The 21,691-nt window shown below is 47.8% G+C and overlaps 1 protein-coding gene across 1 annotated transcript in view; it reads right to left on the bottom strand.

Moving 5' to 3' along the window:
- LOC138285504 (pericentrin-like) overlaps window positions 1-21,691 on the bottom strand; it is a 542,361-nt gene that overhangs the window by 45,228 nt on the left and 475,442 nt on the right. The window contains exons 27-28 of the mRNA XM_069225495.1: window positions 19,826-20,064; window positions 19,012-19,100 (exon numbers count right to left, since the gene is read on the bottom strand). Coding sequence (XP_069081596.1) covers window positions 19,012-19,100; window positions 19,826-20,064 — 328 coding nt within the window. The remainder of the gene's footprint in view (window positions 1-19,011; window positions 19,101-19,825; window positions 20,065-21,691) is intronic.

Here is a 21,691-nt window from a genome sequence, read left to right as displayed (position 1 = left end):
AGAAGGAAAGGGGTCTGCCACATGTCCAACTGTCATTGAGCATGCAACCGCTGCAGGTCTTTTGCAGTTTTAGCTGGAACTTGGATGGAATCCAAAAGGTTTCGTAGGTGCTGGCCAACAAACTTCAGATATTACTGCAGAGTCCACATGTGCCATCCGGTGTAGTCCACAAGCAGGATATAAAAGGCAAAGATGTTTCAGAACCACTGTCACTGAGACCCAGGGCCAAGGCTAAAACATTGGGATCAAAACCCAAATGTCCTCAACTTGATTTGGAGGGAAGGCTCGAAATTGCACCATACCCAGAATGGCTCAGATACATGCAAGCCTTTGTGAAGAAGTCAGGTGCAACTTCGGCATGTTAATCAAAACCCCCCGAAGATATTAGGAGGTTACCTTGTCTGGAGGTAGTCTACAACTGACTGTAGTGAAGCCTGCCTGTAGGAAGCTGGCTCTGTATATACTATATCAAAATGAGATATAGTGAGCACAGAGTACAGGGGGTTCCCCAGAGGCAATAATAGATAATACTAATGCTCTAGTTGTGGCATTGTGGTTGAGCAGTTAGGCTTATCAGAGGGTAGTGTTAAGCATTTGTTGTACACACACACAAGCAATAGAAGAAACACACAATCATTGACTTAACTCCAGACCAATAGGTTTTTATATAGAAAAATATCTTTTGTTAATTTATTTCTAGAACCACAAGATTCAGTTTGTAGGTAAGTACATAAAATGTAAGGTACTTTGCATAGTAATACTCAGAACTTAGAATGAAATCAACAACGTATATAGTTTTCTTTAAAATGGCAAAAAGCTATTTTAAAAGTAGACTGTGCAATTTTCGACAGTTCCTGGGGGAAGAAAAGAGTTAACAATGTAACAGGTAAGTACACGACTTACAGTTCCTATCTCTGGGTTTTAGGTAGTCCGTCGTTAGGGTTTCCAGTTAACCCCTAACACCCACCACCAACAACACGGGGCCTGTCGGGTGCAGAGGTCAAAGAGGAACCAAATTAACGTTGGCTCCTATGGAGACAGGGGGGTACTCCGACCTTGGTCAGCCAGCAGGTAAGTACCCGCAACTCGGAGGGCAGATCGAGGGGGACTGAAGGAGCACTGGAGGGGCTCCAAGTAGGCACCAAACACACACCCTCAGCGCCACAGGGGAGGCCGGGTGCAAACAGGATGTTGGGTTTGCAATGTAGATCAATGGGAGACTCCAGGGGTCACTCAGATGCTGCAGGCGAGGTCCAGGGGTGGGGTGTCTCTGGCACACCACTGGTCAGCTAGGGCAGAGGGCCGCCTGCTGGTTGATGCTGCACCGGGGCTCAGGTTCTACAAAGGCCTGGGGCCCGGGGTGCAGTGTGTCCTGTAGGCGTCTGATATCTTCGTCCGGAGCTCGCGGTAAGAGGGGTCCTCTGGATTCTCTCTGCAGGCGTCGTCGTGGGGATTGGAGGGGTCAACTCAGGGTGGGCTCTTGTTCTTAATCACCTGGGGACCCTTTCTTGCTGGGTGGACCACCTGGACACGGGCTGTGGGAGTCGGGTACACAGGGGTCAGGACTAACGCATCCGGAGTGAGGCGGGAGTCCTTGGTCCTTTTGGGAGTGCAGGGCAGTCCTCTGGAATTGGCAGAGGTTGCTGGGCCTGCTGGAGGCGTCACTGTTCCTTTTGCAGGTTCTCTGAAGCAGGAGACAGGCCGGTAGGGCTGGGGCCAAAGCAGTTGTCTTCCTTCTTCTCTGCGGGGGTTTCAGGTTCAGGGAGGCCCTTAAATTCTAAATTTAGGAGCATGTTAGGGTCGGGGGCAGTAGCTAATGGCTACTGTCCCTTAGGGTGGCTACACCCTCCTTGTGCCCACTCCCTTTGGGGACAGGGGGTTGGGGGGGGGGGGGGGGGGGAGGGGGGAGGAGGAGGGCACATTCCTATCCCTATTGGTCCCTGTCCTCCAAACCAATATGGAGGATTCTGCAGGGAGAGGGGGGGGGGGGGTCACCTCAGCTCTGGACACCTTAGGGGTGGTCCTGGCTGAGATGGTCACTCCTCCCTGTTTTCCTAATTTTCCTGCCGGACATCTCCACTAGCTGGAGTGCCCTGGGAGCACTGCAATCCGAGGCATGAGCCTTTGAGGCTTACTGCCAGGTGTTACAGTTCCTGCAGGGGGAGGTGTGAAGCACCTCCACCCAGGACAGGCTTTGTTTCTGACCACAGAGTGCACAAAGGAACTCACCCCATGTGGTCATAAACTCGTCTGAAAGTGGCAGGCTGGCACAGACCTGTCAGTCTTACCCTAGCAGTTGGGCTAACATACAGGGGGCACCTCTAAGATGCCCTCTGTGCGCATTTTGCAATAAATCCCACACTGTTATCAGTGTGGGTTTATTGTGCTGAGAAGTTTGATACCAAAATTCCCAGTATTCAGTGAAGCCATTATGGTGCTGTGGAGTTCGTAATGACAAACTCTCAGACCATATACTTAAAGTACAAGTTACTTACCTTCGGTAACAAAGTATCTGGTAGAGACATGTTCTAGTTGCAGATTACTTACCTTAGAATTTCCCCCCCAGGCGTCAGACTGGATCCGGAGATTTTTCTTCGAGCATTACCCTTGCGCGCCGGTAGGTGGCGTCGATCGACTCTGCAGGCGTCGTGGTTGCCATGATGACATCTGGAGTAGTACATAGACGCCGCCCTCGCGCAGTGACGTCAGTTTCTTTTAACGACTTTCCACACCAGAGCGCTGAGCCGGTAAGAACACTGAAATTAGTGCGCCAGAGGTAAGGACCTGAAAGGGGGAATCCCTGTCCCTAGAAATCAGTTCGCAAGCGGGGAGGATGGTTGGGCGGTAAGGAATCTGCAACTAGAACATGTCTCTACCAGATATTTTGTTACCGAAGGTAAGTAACTTGTACATCTGATAGAGACTTTTAGTTGCAGATTCCTTACCTTAGAATAGGTACCCAAGCAATGCCAACCTCGGTGGTGGGCTGCGAACCAAGATCATACTAGAAAGTCCTGCAGGACCGAACGACCAAAGTAGCCGTCTCGACGGACCGGACTATCCAGGCAGTAATGCTTAGCAAACGTATGCAGGGATGCCTGACAGATATCCAGGACAGGAACTCTGCGTGCTAACGCAGTGGAAGCAGCAGTAGCTCTGGTGGAATGAGCACGCAAGCCTTCAGGAGGTTGTTTCTTAGCCAAAGCGTAGCACATTTTGATGCAAAGAAGCACCCATCGAGAGATGGTACGCTTTTGCACCGCCTTCCCTTTTTTCGCACCCACACAGCCAAAGAGTTGATCGGCCACCCGGAAATCTTTAGTACGATTGAGGTAGAACGCCAACGCTCTTTTTGGGTCCAGACGGTGGAGTCTCTCCTCCTCATGGGAAGGATGTGGGGTTGCGTAGAAGGAAGGCTAAGGTTTGGACTGGCCTACATGAAATGGTGTAGCCACCTTAGGAAGGAAGGAAGCTCTAGTGCGTAACACTACTTTGTCAGGGTGTACAGACAAGTATAGTGGTTTTGAAGAAGGGCCTGAAGCTCACTCACCCTAAGAGCAGAGGTGATAGCGACCAGAAAGACAGTTTTGAAGGTGAGAAGCTGCAAGGGATAATTATGCATTGGCTCAAAGGGGGTACGCATCAAAAAAATAAGTACAAGATTAAGACCCTACTGAGGCATGATAAATGGAGTGGGAGGAAATAAGTGGGTGAGCCCTTTTAGGAACCTACTCACAATAGGAGATTTAAAGAGTGAGGGCTGATCAGGTAGCCCAAGAAAGGCAGAAATGGCAGATAAATACCCTTTAAGGGTGCCCAAAGCAGAGCCCTGCTGGGCTAAAGAAAGAATGAAGAGAAGAACCTCTGACAGAGGGGCAGAAAGGGGATCAACAGATTTGTTGGTACACCATGCCACAAATTTATTCCAACGACAGGCGTATACAGTTTTAGTTGATGGACGCCTGGCTGCCAAGATAACATTGCAGACTTCGGGTGGAAGGGCAAAAGCCGTCAACTGTTGCTGCTCAATCTCCACGCATGAAGGCGGAGGTTGGACAGGTTCGGGTGCAAAACCGTTCCCTGTTGCTGCGACAGAAGATCCGCCCGAAGAGGCAATCTGTGTGAAGGATCGATGGACATGCTCAATAGCTCTGGATGCCACACTCTTCGAGCCCAGTCCAGAGCCACCAAGATGACTTGGGCCCGGTCGTTCCGGAGTTTCTTGAGAACTCTGGGCAGAAGAGGGATAGACGGGAAGGTGTAAAGGAGGCTGGAGCTCCACTTGAGACGAAAAGCGTCACCGAGCGAGTGCCGCCTTTCGAAACTCCAACGTGCAAAACAGATGACATTGCGCGTTCTCTGCAGAGGCGAACAGATCTAACCAATGCTCTCCCCACTTGTGAAAGAGACCTTGCGCCACCTCCGGATGGAGACGCCATTTGTGATAGACGGCTGAGTTTGTCTGCTCTGGCGTTGAGTCTGCCAGATGTTGAACCATCAGGGTAATGCCCTGATGTTTCAGCCATGTCCAGAGACATAGTGCCTCCTGACATAGGGTCCAGTACCTTACCCCGCCCTGTTTGTTGGAGTACCACATGGCGGTAGTATTGTCCGTGAACACCTGCACCACTTTCCCTTTGAGAGAGGGAAGGAATGCTTTCAACGCAAGCCAGATCGCCCGGAGCTCCAGCAGATTTATATGGAGCCCCGACTCCGCCAGAGACCAGAGGCCTCTGATCTCCGCCAGAGACCAGAGGCCTCTGATCTCCGCCTCTCCCATGTGGCCACCCCAACCCAGAAATGACGCATCTGTCACTATTGGAGAGATCTGGTTGGGGAAGGGAGAGAGATCTGCCGTTGACCCAATTTGGATTCGAAAGCCACCACTGCAGGTCTTTCGTAGTCCCCACCGAGATCTGGACCATGTCTGAGAGATTCCCCTGATGCTGCGCCCACTGGAACTTCAGGTCCCACTGCAGAGCCCGCATATGCCACCTGGCATGTGTTACTAGCAGGATGCAGGAGGCCATGAGTCTCATTGAAACCCAAGACCGAGGCTGAAAGATCGGAATCATAGCCTGAATGTCTTGGACTCGCTTTTCGGGAGGATAAGCCCGAAACTGCACTGTGTCCAGAACAGCTCCAATGAAAGGGAGCGTTTGAGAGGGAGTCCGGTGTGACTTCGGCACGTTTATAGTGAACCCCAGCGTGTGCAGGAGGTTCGCCATAGTCTGAAGGTGGGAGATGGCTGTCTGGGGCGAGTGCGCCTTCAACAGCCAGTCGTCGAGTTAGGGGGAAGACTGAGACCCCTAACCTGCGCAGATGAGCTGCAACCACCGTCCTCACTTTCATGAACACCCGAGGGGCACTGGTAAGGCCGAAAGGGAGCACAGTAAACTGAAAGTGCTAGTGACCTACCACGAATCGTAGGTAACGTCTGTGGGCAGGCAGGATAGGGATGTGGAAATAAGCGTCCTGAAAGTCCAACGCTACCATCCAGTCTCCTGGGTCAAAGGGAGACAGAACCTGAGCCAGGGTGAGCATTCTGAATTTCTCCTTCTTGAGGAAGTAGTTCAGGTCCCAAAGGTCTAGGAAAGGACGTAAGCCTTTGTCCTTCTTTGGTATCAGAAAGAAGCGGTAATAACAACCACAACCTACTTCTGGCACAGGGACCCTTTCTATAGCTCCAAGAGAGCCGCGATTTCCTGGCAGAGAATCGCCAAATGATCCTCCGGAAGATGATGGAAGGATGGTGGCATGTGTGGTGGTGCAGATTTGAAAGGGAGGGAGTACCCCTTCAAAATGATCTGCAAAACCCACCCGTCCGTGGTGATATGTTCCCAGTGGGGCAGGTGATGGCAGATCCTGCCCCCAACTGGGTGGGAGTGAGGAGACAGAATAGGAGGGTTTGGAGGCTGCAGTAGGGGCAGAGGTAGACTGGACAGACCTCTGGTTCCCTGGCCATGGCCACGCATAGGCATGGCACAGGGGCTGGGTAGAGGACGCGACAGGGCACCCCTTCTGTGTCCACGAAAGGGCCGAAAAGCGGACTGTGGTGGTCGAGTGGCTGAGGAAAGACCGAGAGACCGAGACGTAGCCCGGGAATCCTTAAATCTCTCCAAGGCCAAGTCCACTTTGTCTCCAAAGAGACGGGTGCCATCAAAGGGCATGTCCATGAGTGACTGTTGGACATCCCCCGAGAAACCAGAAGTGCATAACCATGTGTGGCGCCGTAAGGCCACCGTCGTTGCAACCGATCTGCCCAGAGAGTTGTTTGTATCCAGCCCACAACTGATTATGAACTTCACCGCGTCTCTCCCATCGTTCACTGATTGGGAGACGAAATCACGGGCCTCCTCCGGTATCTGTGGCAGGACTTGCGCAACCGTATCCCACAGTGAGTGGGTGTAACAGCCCAAAAGGCATGCAGTGTTCACAGACTGCAGCGCTAGACTGGAGGAAGAAAACAACTTCTTGCCAAACTGTTCTAGCCTTTTGGATTCCCTGTCCGGGGCTGCGGAAGGGAACGCGCCTGAAGAAGAGGAAGCCTGGATAACAAGACTGTCAGCCGTGGGGTGTTAGGACAGGACTTTGGGGTCATTCGGTGCGGGCCGATGGTGGCGAGCGATAGTCCTGTTCACAGGAGCCCCTGTGTTGGGTTTGGACCATGTACCCAAAAGGACATTGGTGAGGGCTTCATTGAATGGTAAAAGGGGTTCTGCAGTAGAAGCCCCAGGCTGAAGCACCTCCGTCAAGAGATTAGACCTAACTTCTACAGTAGGTAGCTCAAGGCCAAGGATCTCAGCTGCCTTACTGACCACCATACCATAAGTTGCTCCCTCTGCCGTAGCCACGGTAGGAGGAGACAGCCGCCAGCATCAGAAGTATCCAGACCACTGGCTTCGCCCAAATCCTGTGCCCAGTCCATAGCAGGGTCATGTTGGTATTCATAAGGGTCCAGGGACCCCTCCAATTCCTCCCCATATTCGTACCCATAGGAAAAAGGGTCCGAATCTGACCTCGGGCGAATAGGCCCCACCGAAGCCGAAGTCGGCCAATGCCGCTCCGAGCTGTCGGGGATAAGAATTGGGCTGACGTCGATAGTGGGCACTACTGACGTCGGGAGCGCCGATAATCGACCCGGCACCGCAGAAGGTCTCGAAGGTGCAACGGATCCGGAGGTGATCTCGGTTGCCAGCCCCGAAGGCGCCGTATCGGGGTCGGCCCGCCCAAAGATGAAGCGCATGGCCTCGTAAAACTCTTTCAGTTGGGTGGGGGTCACTCCGGCTCCCAGAAACTCGGGGAAGCGCAGAGTCGACCGAGACGCAGGCCTAGTGCGTGGATGCTCGCCCCGCGTCGGACGAGCGAAGGGGTCAAGTCGGAAAGCAATGGGACTTCTTCTTACCTTGACCCGAGGATTTCGAAGAAGACGGGTGGTGATGACTCCGCAACCGATCGAGACCTTACGCTCGCGCAAGACCGGGACCTACGTTCCCTCAAAGCCTTCGGGTACATGGCCCGACACTCGGAGCATGACTTTGGGTCGTGGTTGCGCTCGAGGCACCACAGACAAACGCTATGAGGATCCGTCACCGACATCGTATGATGGCAGTCCTCACAAGGCTTGAACCCGGTCCTTGGGGACATCTCAACGCACCAAAGTCGTACACAAAAAAACTTCGACAAAACTCTCCTGATCAGCGCGTGGCGCGGAAAGAAAAGAACTGACGTCACTGCGCAAGGGCAGCGTCTATGTGCTACTCCCAAAGTCATCACGGCAACCACGATGCCTAGGACGTCGACTGACGCCACCTACCGACACGCAAGGGTATTGCTCGAAGAAAAATCTCCGGATCTGGCAAGATTTCACAGACCATATCCCACAATATATATGCAAACAGCATCCCAGGAGGCAACTATTATTTACTGAGGAGAGGACAAGGCTAGCTGAAGTGAACGTGATCTTTCCAAATGCTTCCATACATTAGAATTCTGTATCAGGAAGCAGAGTAGGTAATGAGTCGGGGTCAAGTCTGCTGGTCGGTGCCTGACCAACCAATCTTTCAGGCATAGGATGTTTCAGAAGGAAGATCAGGTCGCCAGGAGCAGGCTTGTGTCATCAACATTTGTTAACTGGTGGGTAATAGCCAGGGTTGGCCCAAGACCCTATTAGTGTGTCTTTCTAAGTTCCATTATAAGGAATACGTGGAAGTCTGTCCAGGCTACTGGACTTCCAGGAAGACTCCCCACAGGAAGTGGTCAGATACAGCGTGTAGTGACCCCAGGGGTAAGTAGCCCACTGGCTACTACCCTACACTCCCCGAAACGCCCCTAAATTCATTCATATTGGAGCCCATCGCACCAGGATATCAGATTTCTGTTGTCCTACCTAAGGACTCCAAAGGATTGTAAAAGAAAAGCCTGAGGACGAAGCACCTGATTTGGCTCCAGCCCTGCCGGCCTGTCTCCTGTTCCTGTAGATTTGTGCCTAGGTCAACTTGTCCTGTAAGTTGCTGTGTCTCCAAAAGTCTGGGAGGATTGCCTGCCTTCAACAAAGAACCAAGCACTGCCATGGAGCAGCAGAGCAGCTTCCCTGCATCTCGCAGGCACACCAAGAGAACTGCGAGGACTGCGGACCACTGGAAAACCCAACACCTGAAAACACCACTGCACCTGTTCTGCCTAGCCCGAGCCTAAGTGGGCCAATGGTGCAGCCTCAGCCCACTGGCCCCTTCAACCGCAAGTGATCCTGGTGAAGAATACCCAAGGCCTCAGGACACCTTTGCACCCATCGCCCCTGGCGAAGATTACCAAAGGTGTCCCTCCGTCCCCAAGCATCTCAAGACTTGAACCCACCTGTTGGTTTTCCTCAACTGGACTCCCGTTCCAAACCTACAGCCTCTTTTCAACTGGACCGATCCCCATTGACAGTGGGCACCCAATGCCATGCTACCTCTGCACCCAGCTGATTCAGTGCTGCCCGGTGTGACCTGTTGGTGCGGTCCTGACCCTTGGCCAGTACTTACCTTAAGTCAAGGAGATTGGTCCCAAAGTTACTTACCTTCTATAATGCATTATCTGGAGAAAAGCACCGACGTCTGTGCACCTTGATGACGCCTATATAGGTGACCGTGTCGTCACAACTGGCACCAATGATGCCATGCGAAATCTAACGGAGCCATCCAACAGCGCGCGCAGAGGTATTGTAAACGTTTCCAGATCCATCCTGATGTCTGGGAAATTCAAAGGTAAGGAATCTGCAGCTAGAAGTCTACCAGATAGTCGTTGTACTGAACCTGTTTGCTGTTTTAGTTTTTCCTCCATAGGATAACACTGCAGCTTTTAAAAAATTGCAAAAAAATGTAGACTTTTCAAAACCGTAAACATTTTTCTTGCAAAACGTATTACCTGATCATACTGATTTGGGTGCCTAATTATTGACTGTGTATTTGATATGTCTAACACTCCTCTCTAATAGGCCTCTAAGGCTGCTCAACCACACTGCCACCTAAAAGTGCACCTTGTGATTGCTAGAGCAAGCCCCTGTCCACTAGTAAGGGATATCCTAGACTCTGAGTCTCTGCACAATGTATCTCATTTTGATATATCATATAAAGAGCCAGATTCTTACATTGGTGGCGCTGCTGTTGTGTACAAGACTTGACATTTGCAGTACCATTCAGTTAATAAGAAATTACACAAGGAATCCATATTGTATTTAGATAAAAAAAAAATCCTATTTTCAATTTTTCTAATTTGTTAAAAAATGGCCGTAGGACCTTGCGTTAAGTTCCCAGTCCAAACTGTTTAGAATTTTAAAAACTTTAGTTACGTTAGGCATTTTAGTAGTTCAGGTAGATTTTGTTAGTCTTTATTAAAGTCCCAACCACTTTAAAAACCATGACAGACAGCAGGTTCGTCCCAGGAGTTCAATATGGGCCCTTACCAAAACCTTATGCTGGCCCAACTTACCTTAAGGCCCTCTGGCAAACATGGAAACTTGCTTTGGGGTCTAAACCCACAAAAGCCCATCTGCAGCACGTGTTATCAGAAAATGATAGAGCCAGCCAAGTAAAGGAACCCCTCAGGAGAATGAGGAAGAGGAGGTGGTGGTAAAGTAAGATGAATCCCTCCACAACTCCACTGACAGTAGTACTACTGTGGGCACTTCTGATAGTACCGCAGGAGATGAGGAAATGAAGATGCTGAACTCTAGAAGCTAGGTAAGAGGATAGAGTTAGAGTCCAGAATATTAGCTATAGAAAAAGAAGTAGCTGCAATGGGCCTAGGACCCATCTCTGGTGGCAGCAAAATTATAAATAGGGAGAAAGAAGATTTTGACCCTAACATCCACAACGGGATTGTCCCCAAATATTCAGAAGGTGAATATCACCAAATGGTTCACATCCTTTGAGACTGCTAGTACCATGAGGAAGTTCACCCAGAAGTATTGTGGCTCTCTACTCTGGGAGCTATTTTCAGGGAAAAGTAGACTCATGACACTGACTGGAGCAGATGCGGAGTCGTATGACCACATGAAGGATACCCTGAATGAGGGCTTTGGACTCACCACTGAGGAGTACAGGATCAGGAGGACTAGAAAAGCCTCTAGTCAGTCCTGGGTAGATTGTTTTGACTTCTCAGTCAAAACACTAGGTGGCTGGTTGAAAGGGAACCAGGTGAAAGATTGGTGGGCTGTATAATCTTATTATGAAAAAGCATCTGTTAAGTAACTGATTCCGAAAAATTGCATCAGTACCTGATAGACCCAGGCCCAATTTCTCCCCATGAATTGGGGAAGAAGGCAGACCACTGGGTCAAGACTAGGGTATCCAAGACAACTCCTGGCAGGGATGACCAAAGAAAGGGGTTGCTAAGTACCCACCCGCCCGCCTATGAAAAATGACTCACAGATGCAACTTTAGTCTCTGAGGGTGGGGTGGATGTAGCTGCCCTGGCTGCTTGGCCCAGTATTCTGGAGAAATACAGACAACAGCCTCATATTAATGGATCGGAGTTTAAGCACTGTGGGACACAGGTGCAAGTGTCACTATGGTGACTGAAAAACTGATATCCGAAGAACAGTATCTGACTGGTGAAACTTTCAGTAATCAATGCTGGCAATCAAGCTAAAGGTCCATCCCATGCAATGGTGTCCTTACAGCAGGAAGGGGTTACTGGCCATAAAAAGGCGGTGGCATCCTCTGCAATTCCTGTAGCCTCTCTGCTCGGAAATGATTTGGAGTCCTCAGCTTGAGCCGAGGACGAAAGAAAGATCCATGCAACTATGCTGGGTATACCTGAATGGGTGTGTGTGAAAACCAGAGCACAATGCAAAGCCCAGGGTGAAAAAGGTGCTGGAGCCTGGAATAATGGCCTAGCCCAGAGAAAAGGCAGGAAGTCTGGTAAGTCAGCTTCTGAGCAGCGCCAAGCTCAGGTCCCCTCTGCTTAGGGAGAAAACCTGTCAGCCCTTGAGGGAACTGAGCCCCAGGAACGTAGGCCTTACACAGCAGAGCTCCTGGTCCCAGGGGGGCCCTCTAGTGAAGAGCTGTGCCAGGGACAGAGAACCTGTCCCTCTCCTGGCAGCCTGAGACATCAAGCTGCTGACCAAGAAAAGGGAGATGTCAGAGGCTCCCACAGAACCTTTTGCGAGGAGGGACTCTTGTATACTGAGGCCAGAAACCCCCAGCTTGGTGCCACTAGGAGAGTGGTAGTGCCCCAGATGTATAGACTTCCTACTCACCTTGGCTCATGACATCCCCTTAGCTGGGCATCTTGGCCAGACCAAAACATGGAGTAGGTTAGTTCCTCACTTCTACTGGCCAGGCATGTCCCAGAGGGTGAAGGGGTTTTGTAACTCCTGTGTCACCTGTCAAGCCAGTGGCAAGATATGTTGCTGCCCAAAGGCCCAGTTAATTTAACTTCCAGTGGTTGGGGTTCCCTTTGAAAGAGTAGGAGTTGACGTTGCTGGCACCTAGACCCTCCAACAGCATCAGGGAACAGTTTTATACTGGTGGTAGTGGATCATGCCACCATGTACCTTGAAGCTATACCCCCTAGGACTACTACTGTTCCAGCAGTTGCTCGGGCCCTACTCAGTATTTTTTACTAGAGTGGGCTTCCCTAGGGAGGTGGTATCAGAGAGGTTATAACTTCATGCCTGCATACCTCAAGGCAATATGGAAAGAATGTGGAGTGACTTGTAAATTCACTACCCCATATCACCCACAAGGAAATGGTTTAACAGAAAAAGCAGCCAAAAACCTTAAGGCCAGCCAAAAGCTCCAGAAGCTCTGGTATGATCAAAAGGCTGCCATGGTAAAGTTCCAACCAGGGCAGAAGGTGTGGGTACTTGAGCCGGTGGCTCCCAGGGCACTCCAGGACAAATCGATTGGCCTTTACCCTATATCCTTGAAAAGAAGAGCAAGATCACTTATCTGGTTGACCTAGGCACTCCTGGGACCCCTCACAGGGATATCCACGTGAACCGCCTAAAGCACTTCCATGGCAGGGCTGATGTGGCCATGTTGATGGTCATTGATGAGGATCAGGAAGAAGAGTGTGAGCCTCTCCCTGACCTCCTCTCCCACAACCCCAAAGATAGGTCAGTGGATGGAGTGGTCTTTTTAGACACCCTCACTGCCCAGCAGCAAGCCGACTGCAGGCAACACCCTACAGCAGTATGCTGTGCTCTTTTCCCTCACCCCTGGTCAGACTAACTGGTGTGTCCATGATGCGGATACTGCTGACCATATGCCTGTCAAAAGCAAAATATATAGATAATCTGACCAAGTGATAGATATCATCAGAGTTAAAGTAAGCAAGATGCTGAAGTTGCGGGTAATTGAGCCCTCTGACTTCCCAGGGGCCAGACCCGTGGTCTTAGTCCCCAAACCTCATTCCAAAGGAGGTAAGCCAGAGCTGAGGATTTGCGTGGACTATTGAGGTCTCAGTGCTTCCACCACAATAGATGCACACCCTAACTCAAGAGCAGATGAACTTGACAGGTTTGGAGCAGCCAAGTGTCTCAGTACTTCTGATTTGATCTCAGGGTATCAGCAGATTGGTCTGACCCTTGAAGCAAAAGAAAGACCAGCTTTCTCAACCACAGATGGACATTACCAGTTCCCTGTGATGACATTAGGTTTAAAGAATGCCCCTGCCACCTTCCAAAGATTGGTGAACAAAGACTTTTTAGTGCAGCACACCTAGATGATATTGCTGTCTTTAGCTCCACTTGGTGGGATCACCTGGTCCACCTTGGCAAGGGTCTTGAAGCTCTGCGAATTGCAGGCCTCACTAGGACGGCAAGCAAGTGCCAGATAGGGCAGGGCAAAGCTGCATATTTGTAGGGGGAGGCCAAGTTCAACCACTATTAACCAAAATCCAGAAAATTCTGGATGTGGAATCTCCAAACACCCAGACCGAAGACAGGGCATTCTTTGGCTTGACTGGGCACAAGAGATCTGGTACAATTGTCAAACTTCTCATAGAACTGACCTCCAAGAAAATGCAAAAGAAAGTACATTGGACAATGTGCTCAGCACCCGTTCTAAAAGCTACAGGCTATTCTAAGCAGTTCATAGTGCAGACAGATGCCTCTGGACATGGGACAGCAGCGGACCTATCCCAGACCAATGATGATGACCAAGACCAACCTGTTGCTTTCATTAGCAGAAAGCAGCATTGGAGTGCCATTGAGAAGGAAGCCTTTGTGTGACCTGGTCCCTGAAGAAGTTGAGACGATACCCATTTGGTTTTCACTTTCTTGTTCAAACTGACCACAGGCCTCTCAAAAGGCTCATGCAAATGAAAGGTGAAAACCCCACACTGTTGAGGTGCTCTATCTCCCTACAGGGAATGGACTTTACAGTGGAACACCAACCTGGGACTGACCACGCCAATGCAGATTGCCTTTCCAGGTTCTTCCACTTAGACAATGAAGACTCTCTTGAGAAAGGTTAGTCTCATTTCTCTTTCGTTTGGGGCGTGTGTATGTGTTTGAATGTGTAGGAAAGTGCCCCATTTTGACATGGCCATCCCCACTTTTCAAGTGATATTCAATGCAATTTTGACTGAGAGTGCACTGGGTATTCCTGCTAACAGGTCCATAGTGCCAGATCTCTTTCCCTAAAACTGTGCAATTATTCCCCAATTGGCAATACCTTTGGCCCCTATAAGTCCCTAGTAAATGGGACCCCTGGTACCTAGTGCACGAGTATCATAGAGGGTTCCCAAGGGCTGCAACATGTATAGTGCCATCCTCAGGGACCCCTCACCTAGCACACACAGACTGCCTTTGCAGGCTGCATGTTTTGGTGCAGATATAAGTGAAAACAGGGCATGACGCACAGCCTGTGTGCCATGTCCCCTAATGCTGCATGCACTGTATGTAAGGCACTCCTACAGCAGACCTTACAGCCCTAATACAGAGTGCATTATATTACATGTGAAGACATATCTGGGCGAACTGATTTATCTCTATGGCTTTGTTGATTCCTAGACATAGTGAGTGAACCAGGAGGCAATTTTAAGGACATGTGCTAGACACGAGTTGCCAGCTACATGATGGCTTTACTGAAGACAGGAATGTTTGGTATCAAACATCTCGTATTAATAAACCCTCACAGATGCCGATGATGGATTTATTAATACATGCACCCAAAGGGCACCTCAGAGGTGCCTCCTGACACCCTACCAACTAGACTGACTAGGTTTAGCCAGCTGGACACCACCAGACATGCTTCTGTCCCTCAAGTGTGACAGCCTTTGCTCTCAGGTGGCCAGAAACAAAGCCAACAGGATGTCCTGCGAATCTGCATTCCAAGGCAGCGGGCTTCAGTCACACTCCTAAGGTGCACTGCCTGAGGGGGACACAACATTTAGAAATTTGACATCTTGGGGTTGGCAGATTTAGGAACTCTGGGAAAGGATTATGTCCACTTATCACAGGAAGTGGTCATATAGAGGGTGTAGTGACCCCAGGGGTGAGTAGCCCATTGGCTACTACCGTACACTCCCCAAAACACCCCTAAATTCAGTATTTAGATGCACCCCTGCACAAGGAAATCAGATTCATGTTGACCTACGAAGGACACTCAAGAGCTGCAAAAGCAAAGCCCAAGGAAGAAGCACATGACTTGGCCCCAGCCCTGCCGGACTGTCTGCTGTTCCCACTGATTTGCGCCAAAGTCGACTCGTCCTGCATCTTGGGAACTGTGAGGACTCCGGACCACTGAAAACCCAACACCTGAAAGCACCCCTGCACCTGTGCCACCTAGCCTGAGCTGAAGTGGGCCAACGGTGAGTACGTGGTTCTCCAGCCCTTCCCCACTGTGAACTCACCACCGCCTGTAGCCTCTGCATGCAAGGCCCTTCAAACGCGAGTGCTCCCGGTGGAGAAACCCAGATGCATTAGGACACCTCTGCACCGGTCACCCTTGGCCCTTGGAGAAGACCGAAGGTGTCCCCCCGAACCTGAGCATCTCAAGACTTGTGCTCACCTGTTGGTTCTCCTCGACTGAGCTCCCTGTCCAAACCTGCAGCCTTATTCAACCAGACTGATCCCCATTGACTGACATTAGGCACCCAACGCCATACTCTAGCTCTGCACCCGGCCGCCCCAGTGCCGCCCATGTGACGTGTTGTGGTTGTGATCCTTGCTCAGTACTTACCTTAAGTCCAGGAGATTTGTCCAGTTAAGTCGCTGTACTGTACCTGTTTGCCATATTCTTTGCCCTCCATAGGATAACATTGCAGCTTCAAAAAATTGCACTGTCGACTTTTCAAACTGTAAAGATTTTTCTTGCAAAATTTACTTACGTGATCATATTGATTCTGGTGCCTAAAAATATATAAAGATCATTGTTCTTTTTGTAAATTGGTGTGGATCTCCTTATTGAGGTGCGTCTCATTTAGTGATTGTATTTGAATCTAATGCTCCTCTCTGATAAGCCTAAGCTTGCTCAACCACACTAACCCCTAATAGAGCACCTTTGGATTGCTAGATCAAACTCATGTCCACTAGTAAGGGTACCCCTGGAGACTTTATGTGATATATCAGAATGAGATATATTGTGCAAAGAGCCAGCTTCCTACACCGGGGAGGTGTCTAACCACTGGCAGGCAGATTCAGAAGCAAAAGTAAAAAAATACCAAGTGTAATGGGCAAAAACAAAGTTATATCTAAGTCAGAGTGAGGCTGTGTCGGATTTGCTTCTGTGTCCGGTAAAACAACGGTTTCTTCCTTTGTCATCTGCAGCATCTGTGTCGACCATGAGGGACTAGCGAAAACAGTGGCCCTGGTTTGTAGTTGGGTGTCAGCCTTAGAGTTGGGGCAGACCCCACAGGGACTTAAGTGGTACAGAGAGCGTTGAGGACTGATCTACCCAAGGTAAGCCTTGGGTCCCGAGTACACGACAGAGTGAGCAGGAAGGGTGCCAAAGACTGGTAACACTTGCCATCCTTGACGGCATCAACCTGTAATTTTGCCAATTAAACCGGGAATTCGGGTTGGATCAATACAAGCTGTGGATTGCATCTGCGGTAGATGACCAGGTCCAAGATCGGGAAGCACCTTGAAGCCAATGCAACCTCTCCTAATGGAAGAGAATGGAAGGGGGAGAATCACGCTTCAACTTAGGCTTTTCGATTTTTGACTTACCTGATGACTTGGAATGGGACTAGGGCCGCTGGCAGGAACAGCCTTGAAGATGGGGGTGAGACGCCTTGGGATTCATCCTGGGGCAGTCTGAGTTGTGCGAAGAACCTAGGCACCAGAGATATACTTGGTATGGGCTATCACAGACATCTGTCTGTGACAGTCTTTTTGAGGGTTAAACCCTGTTAATGTCAGGGGGACATGGTCCTTTGCACACTGTAGAGATTTTTTTTTTTTTTAAATAATAAAAATGACAAGAAAACGTTGATGGACTGAACTCCTGATGCACACCCAAAGATGCAGAATCAAAGGAACGGATGTTAACATGCCAGAGTCAATCCTATATGTGGCTTGTGTGTCACTTCTGTGGCAGGACAAAGTGGCCGCACAGCTTTACGACACCACATACTGGGAACAATGCAGAGAAAAATCTCCAGACCCAGTCTAGCATCTGGGGGTATTCACAAGGTGATAAATCTGGAGTTAGAACGACCTACCATTAAAAGACAGCCAGCAGAGATCCTGTACATGACTGGCCAGTGGCAGTCTAACTCTATTACCAAACTATTGGTTAGCTTAAACTAGACAGACAACATAGCTGAGTCATGGGACACCTTTACTGATCTTGTTCAAAGCAGTCCAAAATGTATTGTGGCAATAATTGCTTGTGAAATTGTTTCATCATTAGATGCCTGGTTGAAATAGGTTTAGGTGGCCTAACATATGATCTCCTCTGTTCTTTCCTCCTCTCAGATACGAAGCAAACAGACATGTGTGAAGATTTTGATTCCTGTTCTTTTTCTCTGCCATCAGGTGTCCCGTAGGGGTCGTTGATTAGCCCAATGCTATTTAATATTAATGTGGCTACTTTTATCAGGTTGTTCAGCTTTTCAACTATCTTGTGTGCCGATAACACACAGTTTGTAGTGTCAATCACAAGTGATGTCGAAGAGGTGACAAATCATTTCAATAAGTGCCTGAGTGCAATATTTAGCTGGGTGAGTAACCACTCAAACAAAAAACGAGGTTTTACTATTTTTCACCTCTTCTGGAATTAGACCTGGTGGCTTCCACAACTTGGCGCTCTCCCCACACCTGCCCTTAAAGTAAGGAATTTAGGTGTAATCTTTGACGCACAGCTTTGACTCACTGGTCAAACCAACAAACTAGTTTCAACATGTTCTTTAAAACCTTAAGAAAATGTTACGGTTTATTCCAGTTGAGCTACAGAAGACTGTTATAATCATTTTAGTGTTGTCCAGACTATTATTCTAATGCTCTGTATATGGAAAGTCAACATGGTTCTTAAAATACAATGCAGAGGCTACAAAAGCAAGTAGCAAGGCTTCTTATGAAGATCCCAAAATGTCTGTTTCCAAGGCTCTGGAGGAGCTTCATTGAGTTCAGGTGAGAAAGTTGTTTTTAAAGCATTGTGTACGGCTTACAAGGCACTCCATGACTCTGGCCCAAATTATTTAAGGAAAATAATTAAGTGGTACATTCCTAATAGACACTTGCGTTCCAAAACAGCTAAATGTGTCTATCTCAGAGATGAAGAACGTTTCTTGGGGAGGTAGAAGCTTTGTCTATTCCTCCTCATTTTTGTAAAAGGCTGCTCAGGCACCATAGAGGACAATCGGATTTTAAAATCTTTAGGAAGCAGTTAAAAACCTGGCTGTTTTCCACCACGCTATAGCATGGCCTCTCCTTAGTCTTCCGGACCATAGCATCAAGACACCTTCAGGCATTCATTGCACTTTATACATTTATCAATATAAGACTTAGTAACAAATTTCTTGGGGTCCTGTATGGCATAAACGGCCTGAGATCTACTGCCACACATTACTAGAAACAGGAAAATATTGTTAGATTTACAGAAAGCTATGCCTTCGAGTAAATAAAACAAAAGGGAATGTACTTCAGAAAAATACAATACCGAGGACCTAATTGCTGAATCCCATTACAAAAAAGAGAAAAATAAGTCAGCAGGGATCAGAACTAAATTCCCTAAAGCCTCTTTGAGCTGAAGAAACCAAACCTACTTTTAACCATATTAAAAGAATAACTGCACAGTAAAACAGAGACCATTGTATTGGATATAACAGAAGGTTTTTAGAGATCTGTTAAAAAATATCAGGGCGCAATGCAGGAAGCAGAATGCTCTGCTAAAGATCACTTCAAAACATTTGAAAAAAAGTCTCTCTTCAGGATCTTGAAGTGGCGTAACTGGAACCTAAAGGCTAGTAGTCTGAAAAGAATGACAAGCAAGAAACAGTTACACATGGACTACACACACACACACACACAAACAAAAACACACGTACACAGCAAAATGTAATACATATCTTCACCTTGATGGGGTGTTGATACTTGAGCCTGAGTCTCCACTGGACATCCCCTTTTGTGCACCTTTTGCCATTTTTTCACCAAAAACTTCAACCTGAAGGGCAGAAACAAACACTGAGATCCTTGCAAGAATAGACAAATTATCAAAACAGCTGCACCCCAAAGAAAACAAAATATAAGGGAAAACCTATATATGGTACAAAAGAAGGTACACAACTGTTCAGTTAGAGACTGAGGGCACTTGCAGTACCCCTCTCACTCTCACTCTCTCTGCAGTTTATGCAAGTACAGCATGAGGGAGCAACATCCTTATCTTTTCCACAACCTTTCTCTTAGAGGGCCCGCAGAGATGGTAGCTATTGTGAATTATAACCACAACATCAAGGGAAGCGATCTTCTGCTTCACCCTCCTCTCTTGCTCGCCATCATGGTAAGGCCTGCTAATAGCTGAGACTGCAGTCATAGAAAGATAGCTGTAATACTTAATTCTTCTTTACTGTCCATGTTAGACACTTCAGATAACCAGAAATACAGCTTTTCTTGATTCTCTCCTACACCCTTCCATTAAGTCAAGACCAGGCACCTGAGAACACAAATGCTCAGAAAGACACTTTTACTCACATAGAAACATTCAACACATTATCAAGACGGATGCACCTAAAACCATCCCCAGAGGTACACAGTCATTGCTGAGGCCCTTCAAAAAATTAAAGTTGGCAGTACCACTGGAAAGGGAGAATATATATTTTACTTGGCTTATAAATCCATTTTGCCTCTAATGTCATATAGGGCTTAAGCTATTAGCACAGCATGGCTTACCTGGATATGGCTATGACTGCTCGCACTGTAGATCTGAACTTTGTGAAGGCATGGGAGTGGGTGCTTACAACCTGGAGGTCTACAGGTGAAGGGTACACTCCCATACGTGCGATCATGGACAGGGTGGCCTGCTCACAGTCCTGAAAACCACCAAGAAGCAGAAGAAGGTATTTCTTCTGGTACACCAGGGCTTTTCTGAAACTTTCTGCCCGCAAGTACTTCCTGTACAGTCTCTGCAGCTACAAGAAAGATATAGCAAAAAAATGCTTATTAAAAAAAAAAAATCAATTAAATTTTTTTTTTTTAAATAAAATAAAAAATAAAAATCGAAGAAGAACCCTACAACACATCATTTAGGAGTACAAACGTATATACTTAGAAGGGTACAACAAGTAGGAGAAGCAATCAAGACCTCACCCCTCTCAATTGCTGTAAATCTTCAAATCAGTTTTGTTTGATTTTCTTCCATTTATTTACTAACCTTTGGGCACGAGGTGTCTCCTTTGGCAGAGCTGTTTATGAGTATTACATACTTCTCCAAACCTTTCTTTCATCTCAACAAGTGCAGCAGTCTGTTCCTTAATTATTATGAATTTTTTTCTTTTTTAAGCATGTTTCATTGGTTTTCGAAAAAGCAGAAGGCCTGGTTGGGCTCATATTTACATAATCAGTTTCATACATATGGAAGGGTAGCATTATGATGCGTATCTATGTCAAACTAGGCATTCATAATCATATTATTACATCCACTACATTTGATGCCCTCAATTACCCTTCAGCAACCATCAACGACCCCCCAACAACCCCTTCCAACCTCCCTCAATTGCATCTAATGTAAGATTTTAGAACGGTCGGAACCCAGATGGGTCCCAGGCTCCACAGTGTGTTCGGTGTCCAAGTGACATTCATGATAACTCCATTATAGGAAACCAGCCATTCCCTACTCCTGCAAAGGTTCTCCCCTCGCCCCCAAAGCTAGTATGAGCCATCGCCAGGTAAAAATGCTCAAGGTGATGGGGCATCTTCTACTGCACCCGCCGAAAGTCAGCTACTATGGCCTACCACGCATGTGCGTTCTCAAGGCACCCAATCCCCCTATTTACCTCCCTTATTAACACGTCACCCTCTATTGTTGCCCATTTTTCCAATTCTCTACGCTATCTCAGCTGTAGGACCCCCGCTGTTTTCCAATTACACGTTATTTCATGCTTCACTAGTAGGAAAGCCAAGTAATTCTGTTTTTTCGAAGTGTGAGGGGAAACTTTAAAAAAATATATATATATTTTATTTTGATTTCAGATATATATATATATATATATATATATATATATATATACACAGAAAAATAAAACATGAATTAAATCTAGGTAGCATCAATCCATAACAATCATTTTTCTTTGGCTGGTGAGATCAAAATAACCTTGCTATCTTGCCTTCGTTCAATGAAACATTAATTCAAATCACTTTTCAAATTATAATCAGACCAAGGTTTCTGTTATTTTATATATTTTATATACTGTGTTCACGAGCAATATTTTCATATAACTCCCTGCTTTCCCTATTCATGGCTTGTTACTCCTCAAAGTACTGCCATATAGCTGTAAACCTTTTTATACTCCCGACACGTTTTGAGTATGCCTCCTAATTTTTTTGTTCTTAGCATTTTATTCCACCAGTTCTGCATGGTATGAATCGTCTGAGTGCGCCATAACTGAAGTATTAATGATCGAGCTACTGCTAAAACAATCACTATATAATATTGTTGGCGTTTTGCTAACTGACATGTTTTCTCAGAGGCTCCAAACAAAACTAAACTTGAATCAAACTCAATCCTAGAGGTGGAGCTGTAATTCATTACCTTCTCTA

Source organism: Pleurodeles waltl, chromosome 3_1 (genome assembly GCF_031143425.1).
Source record: "Pleurodeles waltl isolate 20211129_DDA chromosome 3_1, aPleWal1.hap1.20221129, whole genome shotgun sequence".
In the NCBI taxonomy this organism is placed as follows: Eukaryota; Metazoa; Chordata; class Amphibia; order Caudata; family Salamandridae; genus Pleurodeles; species Pleurodeles waltl.
The sequence above is the reverse complement of the archived record's forward strand: the minus strand, read 5'-3'. Positions and strand labels throughout refer to the sequence as shown.